General features: G+C 39.8%; 2 protein-coding genes across 3 annotated transcripts in view; one reads left to right on the forward strand and one right to left on the reverse strand.

The window, feature by feature from the left end:
- Window positions 1-19,032, reverse strand: part of RECK (reversion inducing cysteine rich protein with kazal motifs) — an 861,635-nt gene that overhangs the window by 365,571 nt on the left and 477,032 nt on the right. The gene's annotated exons all lie outside the window — the stretch shown is intronic.
- LOC120940505 lies at window positions 9,448-18,579 on the forward strand. Its single transcript, XM_040353421.1, has 2 exons — window positions 9,448-10,366; window positions 15,562-18,579. Exon 2 carries the CDS (start codon window positions 15,564-15,566, stop codon window positions 18,252-18,254), a length of 2,691 nt encoding a protein of 896 aa, XP_040209355.1. The 5' UTR covers window positions 9,448-10,366; window positions 15,562-15,563; the 3' UTR covers window positions 18,255-18,579.

Genomic DNA, 19,032 nt, shown 5'->3' on the forward strand with positions numbered 1-19,032 from the left:
TGTACTAACGGTAACAAATGTTGGTATTAGCGCATTACTACTATCTTTTTTAAACCTTCAAGGTAACCCTCTAAAGTGGTGAAGAGTGTAAAAAATACAAAGGAGGAGCAGCAGGTCAGGAGAGAGATCGGTGGTGACTGGTGACGAAGGTTCAGTAGGCAGGGTGGTCAGTCACATGGGACACACCTTACCAAGCGGTTAGGTCCCTCTTTTAGGGTTTACTGCAGAACGGAACCAGTCCTAAGGACCTGGTCTGGAAAGACCATGGTGTACATTTAATAAACTGTGTTAATTCTTGCATTATCACAGTTCATCTTTCCACTCTCTAGGGCTGGCCATACATTATACAAATTTCTTGTTCAGTTTTCCTTTATATTTACCAAAACCATAGAATATGATGTCAAACCTAAACACGTTCAATTTGTATGCAATCAGGCAGGCCCTTTCACTACATAATTGAAGGTAAATCTATAGGAAATTAAGCAAAAAAAAAAATAGTATAATGTATGGCCAGCTTAACACAGCTCAATGAAAACAAAAAACTGCGCTACAACACAATAGTCTCAAGGCAGCAGCTAACGTGCGAAGTACACAACAAACATAAAAAACAAAAAGCTGCGCCAATACAAAATGTTAAATCAAACCCCTACTTAGAAAAACAGGGATTAGCAGGAAGTCCAAAATAGTCCATAAGCTCATAAGCAGAGGCTAAATGATGTAATTTCTCAGCACTGAAAAACGTTGGTTCCATAAGATTTGCTTAGCACTGAAATTATGGATCTGATCCTCCAATCACCCGGTGACATGCATACATATAGTGAGGTCCCTCCACCGTAAAAGTGAGCCTCTTACCAGATGGTAAGTAACCAGAGCAGTTGGCTATAGCCCAGCCACGGCCTTTGGTTCCCCAGGGATCTCAGGTGAAAGACAGCAGCGTCACGATCGTTTTGATCTCAATCACCAGCTCTCTTCCAACAGTGAGAGGGGAAGAGAGCTGGTGATTGAGATCAAAACGATCTGTTGTGCGGGGGTGTTCTTCCCACCCCTGTGCAGTAGATGGCAGCAGTGGAGTCAAGGTTTGGGTGCTCTTCCCCAGCAGCAAATCAGGAAGGTTGAGCCTTGCTGTGCATGCTGGGGGAGGGTATTTATGGGCCAGATGCCATTGGTTCTGGGTTCTCCTTCGTCCAATGTGGCACCCACCTTTAGTTATAGCCTACCTGGCCGGGGCGTGCGTGCCATACGGTGTTCCTGGTTCCGGGGCCATGTTGGCCTGGAACATCTGAGCAGTGACGGGGACCCAGTGAGTGACTGGGTTCCCACCTTTGAGGATCCCAAGCGGTATTGCTGTTCGGTGGGGAGTCCGTCTGAGGAGCGCCATTGAGAGGCTGACGATCCAAAGGGGCCTCGACAAACCACCGGGGATCAGGGTAGCTGGACACTGAAGGATTGATCACCTGTCAGTCAGTACCTGGACGACATTAAGAAGGAGATCCAGGTGTAATTCACCTAAGGAGGATTGCCTCCGTAATTGCAATCAGAGAGGGCCTGTGGCAGAGGTGTCTCCCTGAGGTTCATTCTAAGGAGGGTCTGTGGCAGAGACTTTATCCTACAAAGGTTCGAGTGATACTCCGGCTGCCAGGTAAGTGAGAGAGGCCTGTCCGGGTACACTAATTCCACGCAAGCAGGAGTGGCGCAGAGAAGTGTTACGTTTGGGAGCAGGACTGTTTCCCTATCACTACGCCTGAATTTGCTATTCTCCTTTCTTCCTTCAACTTTACTTTCTTCACCACAAGATTTATTGTTTTTACCCGGCTGGGTAATAAAGGGCACAGCAAAGAGCACCTGTTGCGGACATTCCTTTACTTCTACTAAATGCACCCCTAGGAATTCGGAAGAGCCACGAGGTAAATGTGCCACCCAAAACAACCAGCAGCTCCTCCAGGGGAAATGCTACATATATATGCGTAACAATCTTTTATATTCCCCTACCATCCCTCCATCCCTTAGCTTAACTTCATCTCCAGGCATATTTCTTTCTCTTTTATGCTAGTTTCACGCTTACGCGGGTGAGGGAATTGCACTTCTTCCTGTGCATGCAACCACCCTCAGCCAAATTCTGTTGCTCTTAACAGATTCACTCTTAATGGCACCCCCACCCTTCTAAAAACGCAGTGAGTTTGTGGGTGCAGGAACGTGTGGGAACATCCCTGCCGCTGCATTTTAACCACTTTCCACCCAGCCACTGCATATGTATGGCCGGGTGAGCACTCTCTCCTTCTGAGTGGACGTTCAGGAACGTCCCTTTAGAAGGAGGGAGATCGCACGTGAGCCTGCGCAGCGGCGCAATCCCGATGCGCTCCTGTCACCCGAACACGGGGGAACCCACGGATCAGCAGGAGGGCTCTATGATTGGCCCTCCTGATCACATGATGGCCGTGTCCAATCACAGCCATCATGTGATGTAAGCAGAGAGCCGGTTGCTAGGCGATCGGCTCTCCTCACACAGTAGTTGTTGGTGGGAGAGGATAGCGGATCGCTGCAGCCGACTGGTGATCGGTGTGTTTTTTACAGCTTTTTACACACTGATCACCAGCCTAGTAACACATAGATTTCCCTAAGATCCGACCAGCGTAAGTGTTTTACACCGTCGTATCTTAGGCTGCATATTTACGCTGGCCGCTAGGTGGCGCTTCCATAGATTTACGTGAGGAATATGCAAATTAGCTAGATACGCCGATTCAGAAACGTACGTCCGGCCGGCGCATTTTTTTATGTCGTTTACGTTAGGCTTTTTTCGGCGTATAGTTACCCCTGCTATATGAGGAGTATCCTATGTTAAGTATGGGCTTCGTTCCTGCGTCGAGTTTTGAAAATTTTACGTCGTTTGCGTAAGTCGTTCGCGAATAGGGCTGGACGTAATTTACGTTCACGTCGAAAGCAATGACAATTTGCGGCGAGATTTCGAGCATGCGCACTGGGATTTTTTCACGAACGGCGCATGCGCCGTTCGTAAAAAAACGTCAAATGCGCGGGGTCACAGGTAATATACATAAAACACGCCCACATCATCCACATTTGAATTAGGCGGGCTTACGCCGCCGTAACTTAGGGCGCAATTTCTTTCTGAATACGGAACTTGCACCCTAATTTACAGCGGCGTAACGTATCTGAGATACGTTACGCCTGCCGACAGATACACCATTGTATCTGAATCTGGGCCATGGAGCGTTATTTCATGTGTTAAATCATATAAAATGTGACAATATATAATTTATAAAGTAATCATTCTGCATAAAATATTTAATGCAAATGTGCTTCAATATAATGAAAATTTATAAAGTGACTAATGCATAAACCACAATATAAACAGTGTTCAAAAAGATGCAAAATGAATTAACATTCAATAAACTTATTATAAATAAGTGCCTTTTGTGACTCTTATGTCCGCTTTTTCATCCATCCGTTTACAGATGAAAGAGGGACATACATTGATTCCCATGAGATAGCGGGTGTCAGCAGATGAACATCCGCTGATACCCGATCTCATCAGATGGAGGAAAATTCTATTTTCCATTTGTCTGCGGATCGGATCGGGTGAACACGGACAGACGTACTGAAAATAAGACATACTGTATAAAATGAAACTTAGCAGGGATGGTGGAAACCCATCCTATAGATATTTGCCATACTGATTAACTTCAAGTGCAATAATTCCAGTGATATGTGATTTTCACATGTAATACACATCAAAATGATAATAAGATATACAAAATTCATTAAACTTAGTAGGGATGGTGGAAACTCCACTACAGATAATTGCAATACAAATTAACTGCAAGTGCAACAACTTTTTAGTTGGGAGGTTTACACCATTATAGCAGTTTGGAATTTTTATTTTTTAGATTGTTACATTTAATTTTATATGTTTTAGTTATTATTATGTACATTTTTTGCACTTGAAGTTCATTTTCCACCACCCTTGCTAAGTCCACATATTTATGGGCCATGCTTTGTACACTGGTGCATAGTCAAGGGGCCATCCCCAAACTGTTCCCACTTAGTTGGGAGTATTAAGTTGTCCAAAATGTCTTGGTATGCTGACGCCTTAAAAATTCCTTTGACTGGAACGAAGTGGCCAAAACCAAGCCCTGACAAACAGCCCCACACCATAATCCCCCCTTCACCAAATGATTTGGACCAGTGCACAAAACAAGGTCCATAAAGACAATGATGAGTGAGTTTGGGGTAGAGGAACTTGACTGGCCTGCACAGAGTCCTGACCTTAACCCGATAGAACACCTTTGGGATGAATTAGAGCGGAGAATGTGAGCCAGGCCTTCTCGTCCAACATCAGTGCCTGACCTCACTGGGAGAATGGTCAAATATTCCCATAGCTGATATGGAGGAAACAGGTCCCAATAATTAAATTGGAAACCTTACAGGAAGCAAAGGACTCGGGTGGCCTGGCAGTAGTACCAAACCCATTTTATTATTTTATGCCGGCTCATCCGGAGTCCTCTGATCCCATTCAGAACATGTCTGGCGATGGCCTTGTGGAGTGCATAGAGGCAGGTGAAATGGGTGCCATGACTCAATACGCCACACTTATACTTATAGATAAAATATGGAACAAAACCAAACAACAACTGCAATACACGGGGTATACAAATTGGTCACGTATCTGGAATAACCGTAACTACCCAGAACTTAACAAGCTACACAACTTTTCCAATAGGTCAAAGAGTGGAGTAAACTATATTCCACAACTGTATTGTGGGGGCATACTCTGAGACTTCCAATCCCTGCACGCAGAATTTGACCTGCCCAATACTTTGTTCCTCCAATATTTACAACTTAGGCACGCTATCATGGTGCAGGCTACGACCTCCACATGGGAGCTCACTAGACCTGTGGTGCTTACACAACCAATTATGTTGTGGTCCAGGAAGGGACACATTTAATCTCTATACAGCTACCTTCTTTGTCATGTCTCTAAGGCAGCCTTTCTCAACCAGTGTGCCGCGGCACACTGGTGTGCCGTCAGAGGTTCTCAGGTGTGCCGCGGGGTCAGTGGAGAGAAGGCTGTCAGATGAGCCTGCTCTCCTGCCGAACTGTGAGAAGCTCTGTCGGCTTAAAAAATGAAAGTAAAGTGCAGAGGAGTGTGCTGTGCTCTTTGCTTCCCCCTAGAGTGCAGTACCCGGCTGAATGAGGAATCTGGAAAGGTACTGAGCTAGAAGCTAGATTCATTTTAAAATGGCTTTATACATGTGTGTGTGTGTGTGTGCATGTGTAGGTATGTGTGTGTGTGTGTGTGTGTGTGTGTGTATGCATGTGTGTGTGTAAGCATATGTGTATGCGTGTGTAAGTATGTATGTGTGTATGTTACTTTTAATCCTGACCCACCCCCCCCCAATCCTGTACCATGAGAGTGGCTTTTGTAGGGCTTGTTTGATAGCAGCAAGGACTGCTGCTCCTCCGAAAAGCAATCCATGCACAGATTGCTTTTCAGAGGCATTTGACAGGCGGTTAAAAGGCATTATGTTGCCTCTTTACCACCTGTTTTAAGCCCGTAAATGCAGCATCACTACACCGCAACCGTGCAATGCACACAGTTGCGGGGTAGTTGCAGTACAGCCACATTCACCCTCGGTATACCTCCAGTTGCAGCCACAGCATGTGAACACCCTCAGCTGCTAAAGGTGGAGAAGTTAGGGGTGGTAAAAACAGCTCAACCATGTGGTTTTACCGCCCCTATGACATGTGATCAAGCCCTTGGTTCACATCTGTGTAGCTGCATGTAGGGCAGTCCATTAATTTCCATACCCACAAAATGCAGGGAAACAAGTCCTCAAATTTTTTTTTTAATTGCACTGCAGCAAAATTACCCCACATTTTCCACTGTTTGGGGGTACCATTAAGAATTAGCACTGGAAAGGTACTGAGCTAGAAGCCATTTCATTTTAAAATGGCTTTATACATGTGTCTGTGTGTGTGTGCACATGTGAGTGTCTGTCTGTGTGTGCGCATGTGTATGTATGTGTGTGTATGCATGTGTGTATGTGTGTGTAAGCATGTGTGTATGCGTGTGTAAGTATGTATGTGTGTATGTTACTTTTAATCCTGCCCCCCCCCCCCCCCCCATTCCTGTACCATGAGAGTGGTACCATTAAAAATTAATGGTACCCCCAAAGAGCAGAGCATTTGTGTGTCATTCTCTTCTTCTTTCTAATGCTAGAATAATGAAGTTGTTTTGCTGCTAATATTCACAAAGTTCTGACAAACTTATTTCTTTATTATTTCTTGTGATCTTCTGAATAATGTTTTTCTTTTTTAAAGCCAGATCTCCATAATATTGTTTACAATTTATTTTTTGAAAGTGGTCTTCCTTCCTTTTTTTATTTTAATCAAGATCTCCTGCTTTTTTTTATTATTTTAAAATTATTTTATAGTGATCTCCATAATTTTTTTTTTGTGTGTCAAGTTACCACAAAAACATTATTATCTTGTATTTTTTAACCTCAATGAGGTTTGTTGGTTTCTCTTGTTAATTTGACATTGTATTTTTAAAATATACCTGCCTACTCACAAACTGTCCCATTTGAAGAAAAAAACATAGGCAAGTATTTGCAGAAAAAAAAATATCCATTTATTATGGGTCATAACAAAAGAAAGAGGAAGGCAACGCTGGAGAAACTGGTGAAATTTGCAAAGCCTTTGGACCCCAGGGCACACATCAACTATTTTAAAATCGAAATTGGTAGCCTGAGGAGTCCATATAATAGGATGCACAATCTGGTCCGGGACTCCGAGAGATCGGGAACAGCAGCAGATGACATATATGTCCCCAGGCTGTGGTCATACAACAGCCTGCGTCTTGTCAGACCAGACTGAACCCAGGCCATCACTTTCTTATCTTCCTTCAACGCTTCCTTCCAGGCTGTGGCTTTGGTGGAGGAGTTGCGCCAGGAGGTGGAGGAGGAGGATGGTCAAAAAATAATAAAAAATAATAATTCTGTCCCCTATTTTGTAGGCGCTATGGGGCAGATCGTCAAAGAAATTACGCAGCGTATCTCTTGATACGCCGCGTAATTTCGAATTTTGCGCATCGTATCTTTGTTTTGGTATCCACAAAACAAGATACAACGGCATCTGTGTTAGATCCGACAGGCGTACGTCTTTGTATGCCGTCGGCTAGGTGGCATTCACGTCGTAATCCGCGTCGAGTATGCAAATTAGCTATTTTCGACGATCCCCGACGATGCCGTCGCATTTTTTTACGTAGTTTCCGTTCGTCTTTTTCTGGCGTATAATTAAATCTGCTATATGGTGGCGTACTCAATGTTAAGTATGGCTGTCATTCCCGCATCTAATTTTAAAAATGTTACGTCGTTTGCGTAAGTCGTCCGTGAATGGGGCTGGACGCCATTTATGTTCACGTTGAAAACAATGACGTCCTTGCGACGTCATTTGGAGCAATGCACCCTGGGAGTTTTTACGGACGGCGCATGCACAGTTCATTCGGCGCGGGGACGTTTCATTTAAATGAAACAATTCCGCTGCGAGAGATACACTACGCCGCTGTAACTTACGGCGCAAATTCGTTGAGGATTCAAACCAAAGCCAGGTAAGTTACAGCGGCGTAGCGTATCTTACATCTGCGCCGGTCGCAGTGTATGTATGTGGATCTTCCCCTATAACTTTTGCGCAAACCAAAAATATGTAGAAGAATACGTATCGGCCTAGACTAAAAAAAAAGTTTTTTTTTTTTTAAATTGGGATATTTATTATAGCAACAATATTGTATTTTTTTTCAAAATTGTCGTCCTTTTTTGTTTATAGCGCAAAAAATAAAAACCGCATAGGTGATTAAATACCACCAAAAGAAAGCTTTATTTGTGGGGAAAAAAGGATGCCAATGTTGTTTGGGAGCCACGTCGCACGACCGCACAATTGTCAGTTAAAGCGACGCAGTGCCGGAAGCTGAAATTTCATCTGGGCAGGAGGGGGGTATATGTGCCCAGTAAGCAAGTGGTTAAAGTGAAAAAAAAAAATCTAAAATTCCTTTAAATATCATACCTGCTGGGTGTCTATAGTAGTGGCACGTGTTTAGAAATGTCCCTGCACAACATGAGATTACTATAAGAAAAAAATAATTTAATACTGCTTGCGGCTTTAATGTAATGTTTGATCCTGACCTCCCTGGGGCCCTAAGCAAAATGACATGGCACATTAAAAATGAGAAGCAGGGGGCGCTGACGACAGTCACATGTCACATTAAAGAAAGTTGAGAAGCGTGGGGAGGGGGTGTTCTGCTGTCGGAAATGACTCAGCCAGCGAGTTTAGAGGGGGCGAAAATGACTTCTCAGCAGGCGGGGCCTCTAGTAATTTGGGGGGCCCTTTGCAGCTTTTCGTGGCCCTAAGCGGCTTGCATAGTGAGCCTATAGGGAGGATCGGCTCTGACAAGACCCTTTGGCCCTATATACTTTGAACAGCAGTATACAGGCGGTGCAAACAAGACAAGGACTGTAGGTTTGTTAAGTAGAATCTGAACCATGTCATACTTTGCTGCTGCATATTGCACAATTTCCTAAAGAGACCCTCAACAAACTAAATGACACTTGTGCCTGGTGATGAGGCCATTGATGTTCCAGTGGTGGCCCGTGAGCCTGTGGCCATACAGGCTTGGCCCCCCAAAGCGCACGTGCTGTGTGGCAACAATAAGTCGATTATTTTAGGGGTGGGGGGGGGGGGCCATTACAATGCCAGATCTTGGCTCAATAAATAATTTTTTGGGGAAAGAAAAATTATAGAAAAAAGGGGGGTTGCCATCCGGGGCCCCCTTTGAACAAATTCTGTGAAGAACTCCTGTTCTCTAAAGGCCTCCATTATTTCTGCAAGTCAAAATTTAGCAAAAAAAAGACTAATGTCAATCAAGCCTTAGCTTTCTCCCCATATCTAACCCACAAACTCATCCACTGATCATAAAGTCCTAAAAATCAAGTTTCGTATCGTCGTATTGCACGACCGTTTTTCCGACGTTTTCTACTGACTGCTGTAGAATAATTATATTAACTTGGCTTTTTATCAAGATCTTTGGTTTACAAGGTTGAAGTCATCATTTAATGACATGGCCTAGCAAAAGACAGATCTTGAAATAGGTTAGGTACGTATAAATGGAGTTTTGTCCAGTTGTCCCGAGGATGTCCAAGATTGACATGGGTTCAGGAGGTCACTGGGTTCACGGCTAAGAATACTCACAGAGTCATGTATCAGAGTAAAAACCAGAAATACTGTCTTCATATGTTTCAAAGTTAAAAGCTACTTTTTGATATTCTTTGTTTAATTATCTAGAGTTTGTGTGAAGTGATATATTTATATATATATATATATATATATATATATATATATATATATATATATATATATATATATATATATATATATTCAATTATGAGTTTATTATGCATTTGTAAGTTTGGTATAGAACTTCTGAATCTTAAAGATATATCTTATGTAAGAATTAGGCATTTAACAGAAGGTCAACCCAATGGTTTTAATAGAAAACAGCTATATGTTGCTGTCAATCAAATCAGCTAGGTCAACTCTCAAGGAGATGCAGATATGGGGATGAAGTTGTACATTCTATTTCTAAAGTTGAACATGACAGAGTTATGGGTGGAGTTGTGAGTTCGCTTTGGTTTAAACCATATTAAGCATCCTTTTGAGAAAGGGCGTTACCATGTATTTAGCTGACATATAGTTTTTATAGTATAAAGAGAGAGTTTCAACTGACATAGGACACACTTACACACTCACCCACCATACGCAACACATACATTTCAAAAGGACAGCAAGGACACTTTGTTTACTTAAGGCCTACACTCAAGCTTACCTCACAAACAGCTGTTCGAAGCTGACACTTCTCACACCACTGAAGCTAGAAGAAGGATCTTTTACTATGCTATCCTTTAAGCTTATACCTAACTAATCTTCTGTTATTACTACATCAAGCTGTATGAAGATTTGAACTTTGTATGTATTTACAAGTTGATGCCAAGTGAGATGCTAATAAAACTCATACTTTGAGTAAGCCCGGCTATTTGAACTTTTGAACGAAACGTCCTGTGAAAGAAGCTATTGACATAACACGTGTCTAATTTAGCTTCCTACATATGGCGAGTCAGCTCATAATTAATCATTTTTCCTGACACCTTGCTACAAGAGGGGGATGAGACCCATTCATGAGTTCTCAAGCCGCAGGAAAACTCCGATTATAGAATCTAGAAAGGACGTTTGCGCTTCATCCTACAAGGACAAAAGGTCCAAGGAACCGAGCCGGCTAAGACGTGAAATTCTACGACTAACGGTGAGTGAAAAAACAAACAAACATAAAACATGGATTTTATTGATGAATTAGTTAGAGACAGTAAGCTAGAATTTAAAGATGTGTCTTCTTATCCAAATGACAGTCATCTTTGGGCTTATATGTACAGAGCATGCTTAGATGCCAATGATCAGATTGACAAATCAAGGTTTACTATGTATAAGCAGCGTAAAAAGATAGCTAACATTTTAAAGTTGGTAAGAATATTTAACAAAATGATTATTAATGTTGATTTACCTGCTAAAAATGTGTGTACTTTAGAGCAGACAGAATGTAACACATTACAGAACACAGGGAAACATGTAAATGTGTCTCAAGATTCTATTGATTGTCCAAATTGTGAGCTTTTTTGCAATTACATAGAGAATCTTGAGCAACAGATTGACTCCAAAACAAATCTTTTGGAAAAACTCAAGAATGACAGTAGATTGACACAGATTGCTGTGTTATCTACAGATGACAAAAAGAAAAAGGGCTCTACATCAAAGCCTCAGCCTTCCTATATTCCTGATAATTCAGAAATAAACGATGATACCGCTGAGGATGAAACAGAAGTTAGAAAGAGAAAATTACTTGATCGTGCAGCAAAATTAAAATTACAAATACATGATCAGTTAATTAAAGTTTTAAAAGACATCCCTGCTTATGATTTAAGAGCGGACGCTTTTCATAACGCAGACATATTTGAGTCCTACACTGACAGATACAACCTTAAAGAAGAACAACGTAATCATATATTTTATCTTTGGTTACCTGCACATTATGCACGACGATTAACGAAGTCACCTATTATTGATGACGTTGGACAGGAGATACACAGTGACAATTCAGACAGACTACGACAATTGTTACTATGCACAACAGGTGAGGAGGTACCGTCTATTGAAATATTAGACTCCCTTCAAACTTCAGTTACAGAAAATCCATTTGATTTCATGCATAAATTCTCAAAAGCATACAAGATGGTTTTGGGGGTAGATGATGAAAGCGATTCAGGGATTATTAGAGCATTTACAAAGAAATGTAAATATCTTGATCCAACCTCATTAGCCATTGCACAAGAAAAAGAATCTTTATCAGAAGCGGCAAGTTTCATTGATAAAGTTAGAAGACAAATGAGACAGGGCAATCTTAAATCTAAGATCGCTTTGATCCAAAAAGACACTTTAAAACAGAATAGTCAGACTCCAGCCAAAACAAGCTGGACAGCTCCTAATAGCTATGACAGGTGGAAGCAAGGGAGACAGAGAGAGCCCATCACGTGTTATTATTGCCAGAGACCAGGTCATGCACGTTATCAATGTAAACAATTCTTAAGAGATATGCAGACGAAAGATTCAAGACATATAGGTAAAGAGAATGGACTTATAGCTCTTGAACCTTCTGCTCCTCCTCGTCCAAATATAACTAAATCTTCTTCTCCCTATGCTCCTCTGATAAAGCAAATCAGAGAATTGTCAATCAGCGGTGGCATGAATGAAAAATACCCTCACTCAGCCACTGGTGATTCAAACCCACTATTGCCTACCCCATGACTACAGAATAAAAAGGAAATAAAGTCTCATTATCTAGAATATGTTGCACCAATAAGTCTAGATAAATGTGGACGTCCTTATATCAAAGCAAAATTAAATGGACAAAAACTCAGTTTTCTATGTGATACTGGAGCCGAGGTATCGATTACAGGTGTAAAATTACCTATTTCATCAGATGCAGCAATTTGTACAGTTGTTGGATTTAATGGATCAGGTAGTTCTAAAGCTTCAAAGTGTAAAAAAGTTTCGTTTGAAATTCCTGGACATTTGGATACCGAGATCGATATCTGGTATTCTCAAGGTGCAGAGAATATAATTGGAACAGATATCATTCAACAAAGAGGTTGGATAATTGATCTAGGTAATAGTGTTATCTGGAAAGGTTCCATTAATCGTAAGCCTGTGGTAATTGACCCAGCAGATTACTGTGAAGTCGGCAGCATCTGTTTGGCAGAAGTGGTTGCTGAAGACCATAAATGGCCAGATATTGGTGACAAATCATACAAAAATCTGTGGAGCCAAGGAAAAAATGAGGCAGGTCTATTCAAAGGCATAGAAGTTGATGTGCAAGGGCGGGACCCACCAGCCCAGAAGCAATACAAATTGCCCCCAGAGTCTATTGAACCAGTATCTGTAGTTATAGAAGAGCTTTTGCAACAGGGTATTATCAGAAAAACAAATTCTGTAGCAAACAATCCGTTATGGGTAGTACCTAAACGAGATGACCCTAGTGCTTTCAGACTTCTGGTAGACCTCAGAATGCTGAATAAATACACTCCAAATTGTGCCCCGATAGTCGCAGAAACACCTGATATCATGTCCCAAATTGACGCAAAAGCTAAAGTGTTTTCAGTGATTGATATTGCAAATGTTTTTTTTTCAATAGCTCTGACCAAAAGTTGTCAATACAAGTTTGCATTCTATTTTAAGAACCAGCAGTATACTTTCACTCGTCTTGTTCAAGGCTTACACTTAAGTCCTAGTGTATTCCATCAAGCGCTAGCGAAAGTCTTATCAAAATTTTCTAGGCCAGACTGTATTTTGCAATATGTAGATGACGTCTTGCTTTTTCGGAAAATTAAGCAGAGCATTTGACCCTTCTAGCGGAATTGTTTGATCTGCTGCATGATGCAGGTCTCAAGCTGAATACTCGTAAAGTTCAGCTCATGAAACGCGAGGTTAAGTTTCTCGGTATTCAGATCAGTCCGGGTAAACGACAACCTTTGCAAGAAAGGGTTAATGCTATTGCTGCACTTCCCGTACCAACCACATTTAAAGCTCTGAGACAATTCCTAGGATTAGTGAATTTTTCCCGAGAGTACATCGAGTCGTTTGCAGAGAAAGCAAAAAGTCTGTACTATCTTCTAAAGACCAATGAGGAAAATGGTTTTGGTCCTTGGACAGAAGTACAGCAAAGAGATTTTGAATCTTTGAAAAAAGACTTGCAAACTGCACCAGCCTTAGCAACAGTAGAAAGGCAAGCACCATTTGCTTTGCAGGTGCATACATCTGAAAATGCAATTTCTTCAGTGTTACTTCAATTACAAGGAGGAAATTGGAGGATTTGGGGATATTTCTCCAGACTTTTAACTCCAGTTGAGAGAGGTTTTGACACATGTGTAAAACAATTGGTAGGAGTTCACTATGCAGTGAAGGCAACTGAGTACATTGTAGGATTTAACCAAATTGTCTTACAAACTCCGCATTCCACTTTGAAATTTCTCCTTGAGAAAAATATTCAAGGTGTTTCCAATCAAAGATTTTCACAATGGTTGTTGGCTTTATCACCTAAACAGATCCAGATTGATCATAATGCCAAATATGTACTCCCTCAATTGATGGGATATAATGGATTGGAACATGAGTGTTCATGTGAAGTCCAGGATTCCACTTCTCCTCTGTTTCGCAAAGAAGCAGAGCAGACTGATGAACCAGTGTTTGTAGATGGTTCACGCTATTGCGTTTCAGGAGAATATTTTGCAGGCTATGCGATCTGGTTTCCAAAAAGAGGATATGCCATACAACACAGACTTTCAGGATACTTTTCAGCACAAAAAGCTGAATTGTTAGCAGTAGAGACAGCTCTGACTGTGGCCAATGAAGAGAACAAGGGTCCACTAGCAATCTATAGTGACAGTTCATATGTTGTGCGTTCTCTTACTGACTATTTGCCAATTTGGAAAAGAAGAGGTTTTGTAGACGCATCCAACAAAGTTTTGGCGCATCGAGACACACTTGAATCAATTTTTGCACTAGCAGAGAAAAAACCTTGTGTCTATGCTATTGTGAAGGTACCAGCTCATAGAAAGGACAGTGATGAGCTTAGCATTGGTAACGGGACAACTGATATGTTAGCAAAGGAAGCAGCTGTTGTCGAACAGTCTGAAATTCCAATTGAGCCAGTTTCAGTGGATATAGTCAAAAAGACAGATACACAGATACCCTCTTTTGCAGAAGAACAGAAAAAGGATCAGTCCTTATCTGGTTCTCAGGGGGATGCTAACTTTCCCTTTGTTTGTGAAAATGGGATATTGTGCCATGATTCAAACGGGCATCTGCGTCCTGTATTACCAAAACATTTACAAGGTGAGTTCACAAAATATAATCATGAAAGCTTAGGGCATGTAGGAAAGCAGAGATTGCTAGAAGTTCTCAAAGAAAAGTTTTACTGGGAAAAAATGGAAGAAACTGTAGACAATGTGATTCAATCTTGTCTTATTTGTGCTCAAGTGAATCCCAGACCAAAGGGACAAAAGCCTCCCTTACAAAGAGTTCCTCCAGCTGATGGTCCATGGTCTACATTGCAAATTGACTATATAGGACCATTGCCTACAGGAAAAAACGGGTTCAGGTATGCGCTCACAATCGTAGATGTGTTTTCTAAGTGGGTTGAAATCTTACCTGCTCGTACAGATGATGCATTGACAACTGCAAGATTGTTAATGAATCATGTTTTTCCAACTTGGGGGATCCCAGTGAACCTCAGTTCTGATCGAGGATCGCATTTCACAGGTAAGGTAATGCAAGCAATGTGTAAAATTCTGGGAGTCCAACAAAGATTTCATGTTCCATACCATCCACAATCTGCAGGTATTGTTGAAAGAATGAATAGGACTATCAAATCCAGGATTGCAAAAATGTTATTAGACAAAGGAAATACATGGGTAGATGCTGTACCTTTTGTTCTGATGAGTATCAGAAGTACATCGTCCTCATCTACTCAATACAGTCCATTTGAATTGATGACAGGTAGAAAAATGCCACTTGTGTTCCCACATGAACCATTTTTGTCCACTCCGCAAAAAGAAGCAATTGAGAAAACAAAATGGTTACAGATGTTGCAAGACAATCTGAACGTCATTTTGCCACATGCAGCTTCTCACATGCAGAAAATGATTCCTCCGCATACCTCAAAATTTGAGAAAGGTGAACAAGTCATGATTAAAACTTTTAGGAAAAGCGGACCATGGCAAAGTAATTGGGAAGGTCCTTTTGAGATTTTGGATACACTAGGTGTAATGATACAAGTCCAAAGGCCTCTCAACTCTGTGAAAAATGCACGGAGACAACAAAAAATATGGGTTCACACTGATCAATGCAAATTGTTCATGCCAAGATAATGATATTGCCTTTCATTTACAGATATGGCATCTGATAACCAAACATGGAGGAACACAAAACTCCAAGAAGAAATAAAAGAAAATTGGAAAGCAAGAAAATACACAAAAAGGAGAAAATTCATTATCTCAGGACTCCTTTTTCCATTAATGACATTTTTCTTCATAAAAACTTACTTGACTTTTTCCAGTTCAGCAGAAGATAACAAGACTGAGACCCTGCATAAAAGAGACTTGCAGCTATCCAGAAATAAGAGACACTTTCCAAGATACAGTGACTTTGACACAAGCAATGACATATATGGATACGCTTGCATAGGATATGGGGTAACTTGTTGCATGAGTTTTTACTTTTTCCATAGCAACACCATTGAAATACACGCCAGAATAGAATCCAAGACAAAGTTCACAAAAATGCAAGGATCATATGTACATAGTAATACAACTGGTACATATGAGTGTAATCTAACAGATATGGGATTCTGGGTTATAGTTATAAAAGGAAATGAGACTACAGCTTGGACTGGGGATGTAACTAATGTTAAGGTACATACTCCTTCTGTGGGAGGATCCAAAACTGATATTTGGTTTCAAACACAATATTATTTACAGTTTGTAGATCCTGAACATTTACAAATTACAGGAGATGAAAAAGGAGATGTAACTCGAGTATGGGATTTTCAAATGACAAGAAGTTTAGCTCAAGTCAAAGTGAAGGTGATGATTACTGTTGTGGATTTAATTATTCCAGACATAAAAGTATCGCCACAATCTCTTAAAATAGAAGAAGGAAAGGATAATTTAACTTTGATGTGTACTACGCAAATAGAATTACCTCAGAATTCACTATTAACCTGGAAGAGAAATAGTGAGTTGTTGGGCAGTCTTTTCTATAGCTCAGCTAGCATAATTCGTAAGGGCAATTTTGGTAATTTAGATTGGAAGAATAATAGTTTGATTTTTCATCACACTAATCCAAATCTAAATGACTCAGGTATATATGAGTGTTGCCTATCATTGGAAAATTATCCTATGAAATGTGATATTGCAAATGTTGCAGTTTTATCCCCTGAAAAAACGAAATGTACTAACGGAAAATTTATTCCCGCCAGTCCTTTTCAAATTAATCATTTCCAATCCAGACATCTTTTAAGAGAAGGACGCTTTGTGATTATACTTTGGAAATTTAACATTTCTGAATGGAAAATGTCATCAAGGTATGCTCAATGTCAAGAGTATCTAGTTATTATGGAATTGGGTATTGATAAATGGTTTGGAACTAATAGTAAAAACAACAGCAGGAATAAACGAGGTATTGCAGAAGGAATCCTCGGAGGAATTGGAATTGTTGGAAGTATTACCAATAGTATGGATATTACTACATTAAAATCTGATCTAGAAACATCAGGTTTAGTGGGAAGTAAAAGTATCAAAGTTCAGAGAAATTTAAATCAAATATTAGAAAATATGGTAATGAAGACAGCAACGGTTATAGGTCCATCTATTATCCATTTACAAAATATTACTTTGGATTTAATGAAGAGTGAACAACATTCCCACATAGCCAGAACGTGTCTAGAGATACAGACAGAGTATTCCACCAATTTTAAAATAACAGCTCAAGCATTCCATAGTGGAATAACTCCTCTAGGGGTTTTACAAAGTTTACCTAATGAGTATGTATTTGCGAAGAATCAATGGGTAAATAAATGGGTAGGATGTAATCAGCATGAATGCTTTAGTACCTCAATGATTCCTATAGCTGGGAGAGAACAAATGTTGGTTCCAATTACAGTCTTAGGATTACCAGTAAGTGATACTCAATTGTTATATTATCAATTGCAGTATACAGATTTTGCTTTGGATAGTAATTTTTCAGAACCAGAACAACTTGACCTATCTTCATGTTTACATTTTCAATCTAAAATTATCTGTTTGCCTAAGCAGGACAAAGGAATTTTTCATTCTTGTTTTCATAATCATTCATTATGTACGGCGAGAATAGAAAAAGTAAAAACAGCTTTTGACTTAGTTACTTCAGTAGGTAAAAAGAAGGTTTGTTTTCAAGTTATGACTAGCACTGAAACAGTTAAAGCTTTTTTCCTATCCTGTACACAAACAGAAATCCTGAATCGAGGATTATATTGTATTGAAGGTGACCTTACAGGAATCAGTATAAATGGAATTAGAGTCAATTTGACTAATATTCTTATGAAAGATGTGGGTGCTCTTCCTGTACAATATAATATATCTCAAGTAGATGAATTCCCATGGAAAGAATGGGCAGACATCATACAAAAGGATAAGGGCTTATTAATTGCTTTATCTGAAGAACTTCATAAAGCAGATATAGTATTTAAGCATGAGCAAGGAAAGTTAAAAGTAATAGAACATGAATGGTCAGCGTTATCATCAAATTCTTTCTGGGCGAATTTTAAGAAAACCGTATCAGTTTGGGGAAACACTTCAGTAGCTACTGCAGCAGGAAATATATTATTGCATCCAATAGTTATTATTTTTATTATTATGGTGTTATGCATATTATTTCAAATCTGTATTATGATTAAGATGAAACGATTTTACAAATTAATTAAGAAAGAAATGAAAAAAGGTGAAGAAATTATGACAAGTATTCTTACTCGGAGAATCACATCTGGCTTAACTGATCCGATGGTAAACTGTGGTACATCTGGAGCAACTGATTCAAAATGTGTGTGAAAGGGCCATAAATGAAGTGTGCGTGATTTAGGTAATATAATAAATTATATTCAGGGGGAATTGTAGAATAATTATATTAATTTGGCTTTTTATCAAGATCTTTGGTTTACAAGGTTGAAGTCATCATTTAATGACATGGCCTAGCAAAAGACAGATCTTGAAATAGGTTAGGTACGTATGAATGGAGTTTTGTCCAGTTGTCCCGAGGATGTCCAAGATTGACATGGGTTCAGGAGGTCACTGGGTTCACGGCTAAGAATACTCACAGAGTCATGTATCATAGAGTAAAAACCAGAAATACTGTCTTCATATGTTTCAAAGTTAAAAGCTACTTTTTGATATTCTTTGTTTAATTATCTAGAGTTTGTGTGAAGTGATATATTTATTTATTTATATATATATATATATATATATATATATATATATATATATATATATATATATATATATATATATATATATATATATATATATATATATATATATGTATTCAATTATGAGTTTATTATGCATTTGTAAGTTTGGTATAGAACTTCTGAATCTTAAAGATATATCTTATGTAAGAATTAGGCATTTAACAGAAGGTCAACCCAATGGTTTTAATAGAAAACAGCTATATGTTGCTGTCAATCAAATCAGCTAGGTCAACTCTCAAGGAGATGCAGATATGGGGATGAAGTTGTACATTCTATTTCTAAAGTTGAACATGACAGAGTTATGGGTGGAGTTGTGCGTTCGCTTTGGTTTAAACCATATTAAGCATCCTTTTGAGAAAGGG

This window comes from Rana temporaria, chromosome 5 (assembly GCF_905171775.1).
Source record: "Rana temporaria chromosome 5, aRanTem1.1, whole genome shotgun sequence".
NCBI lineage: Eukaryota > Metazoa > Chordata > Amphibia > Anura > Ranidae > Rana > Rana temporaria.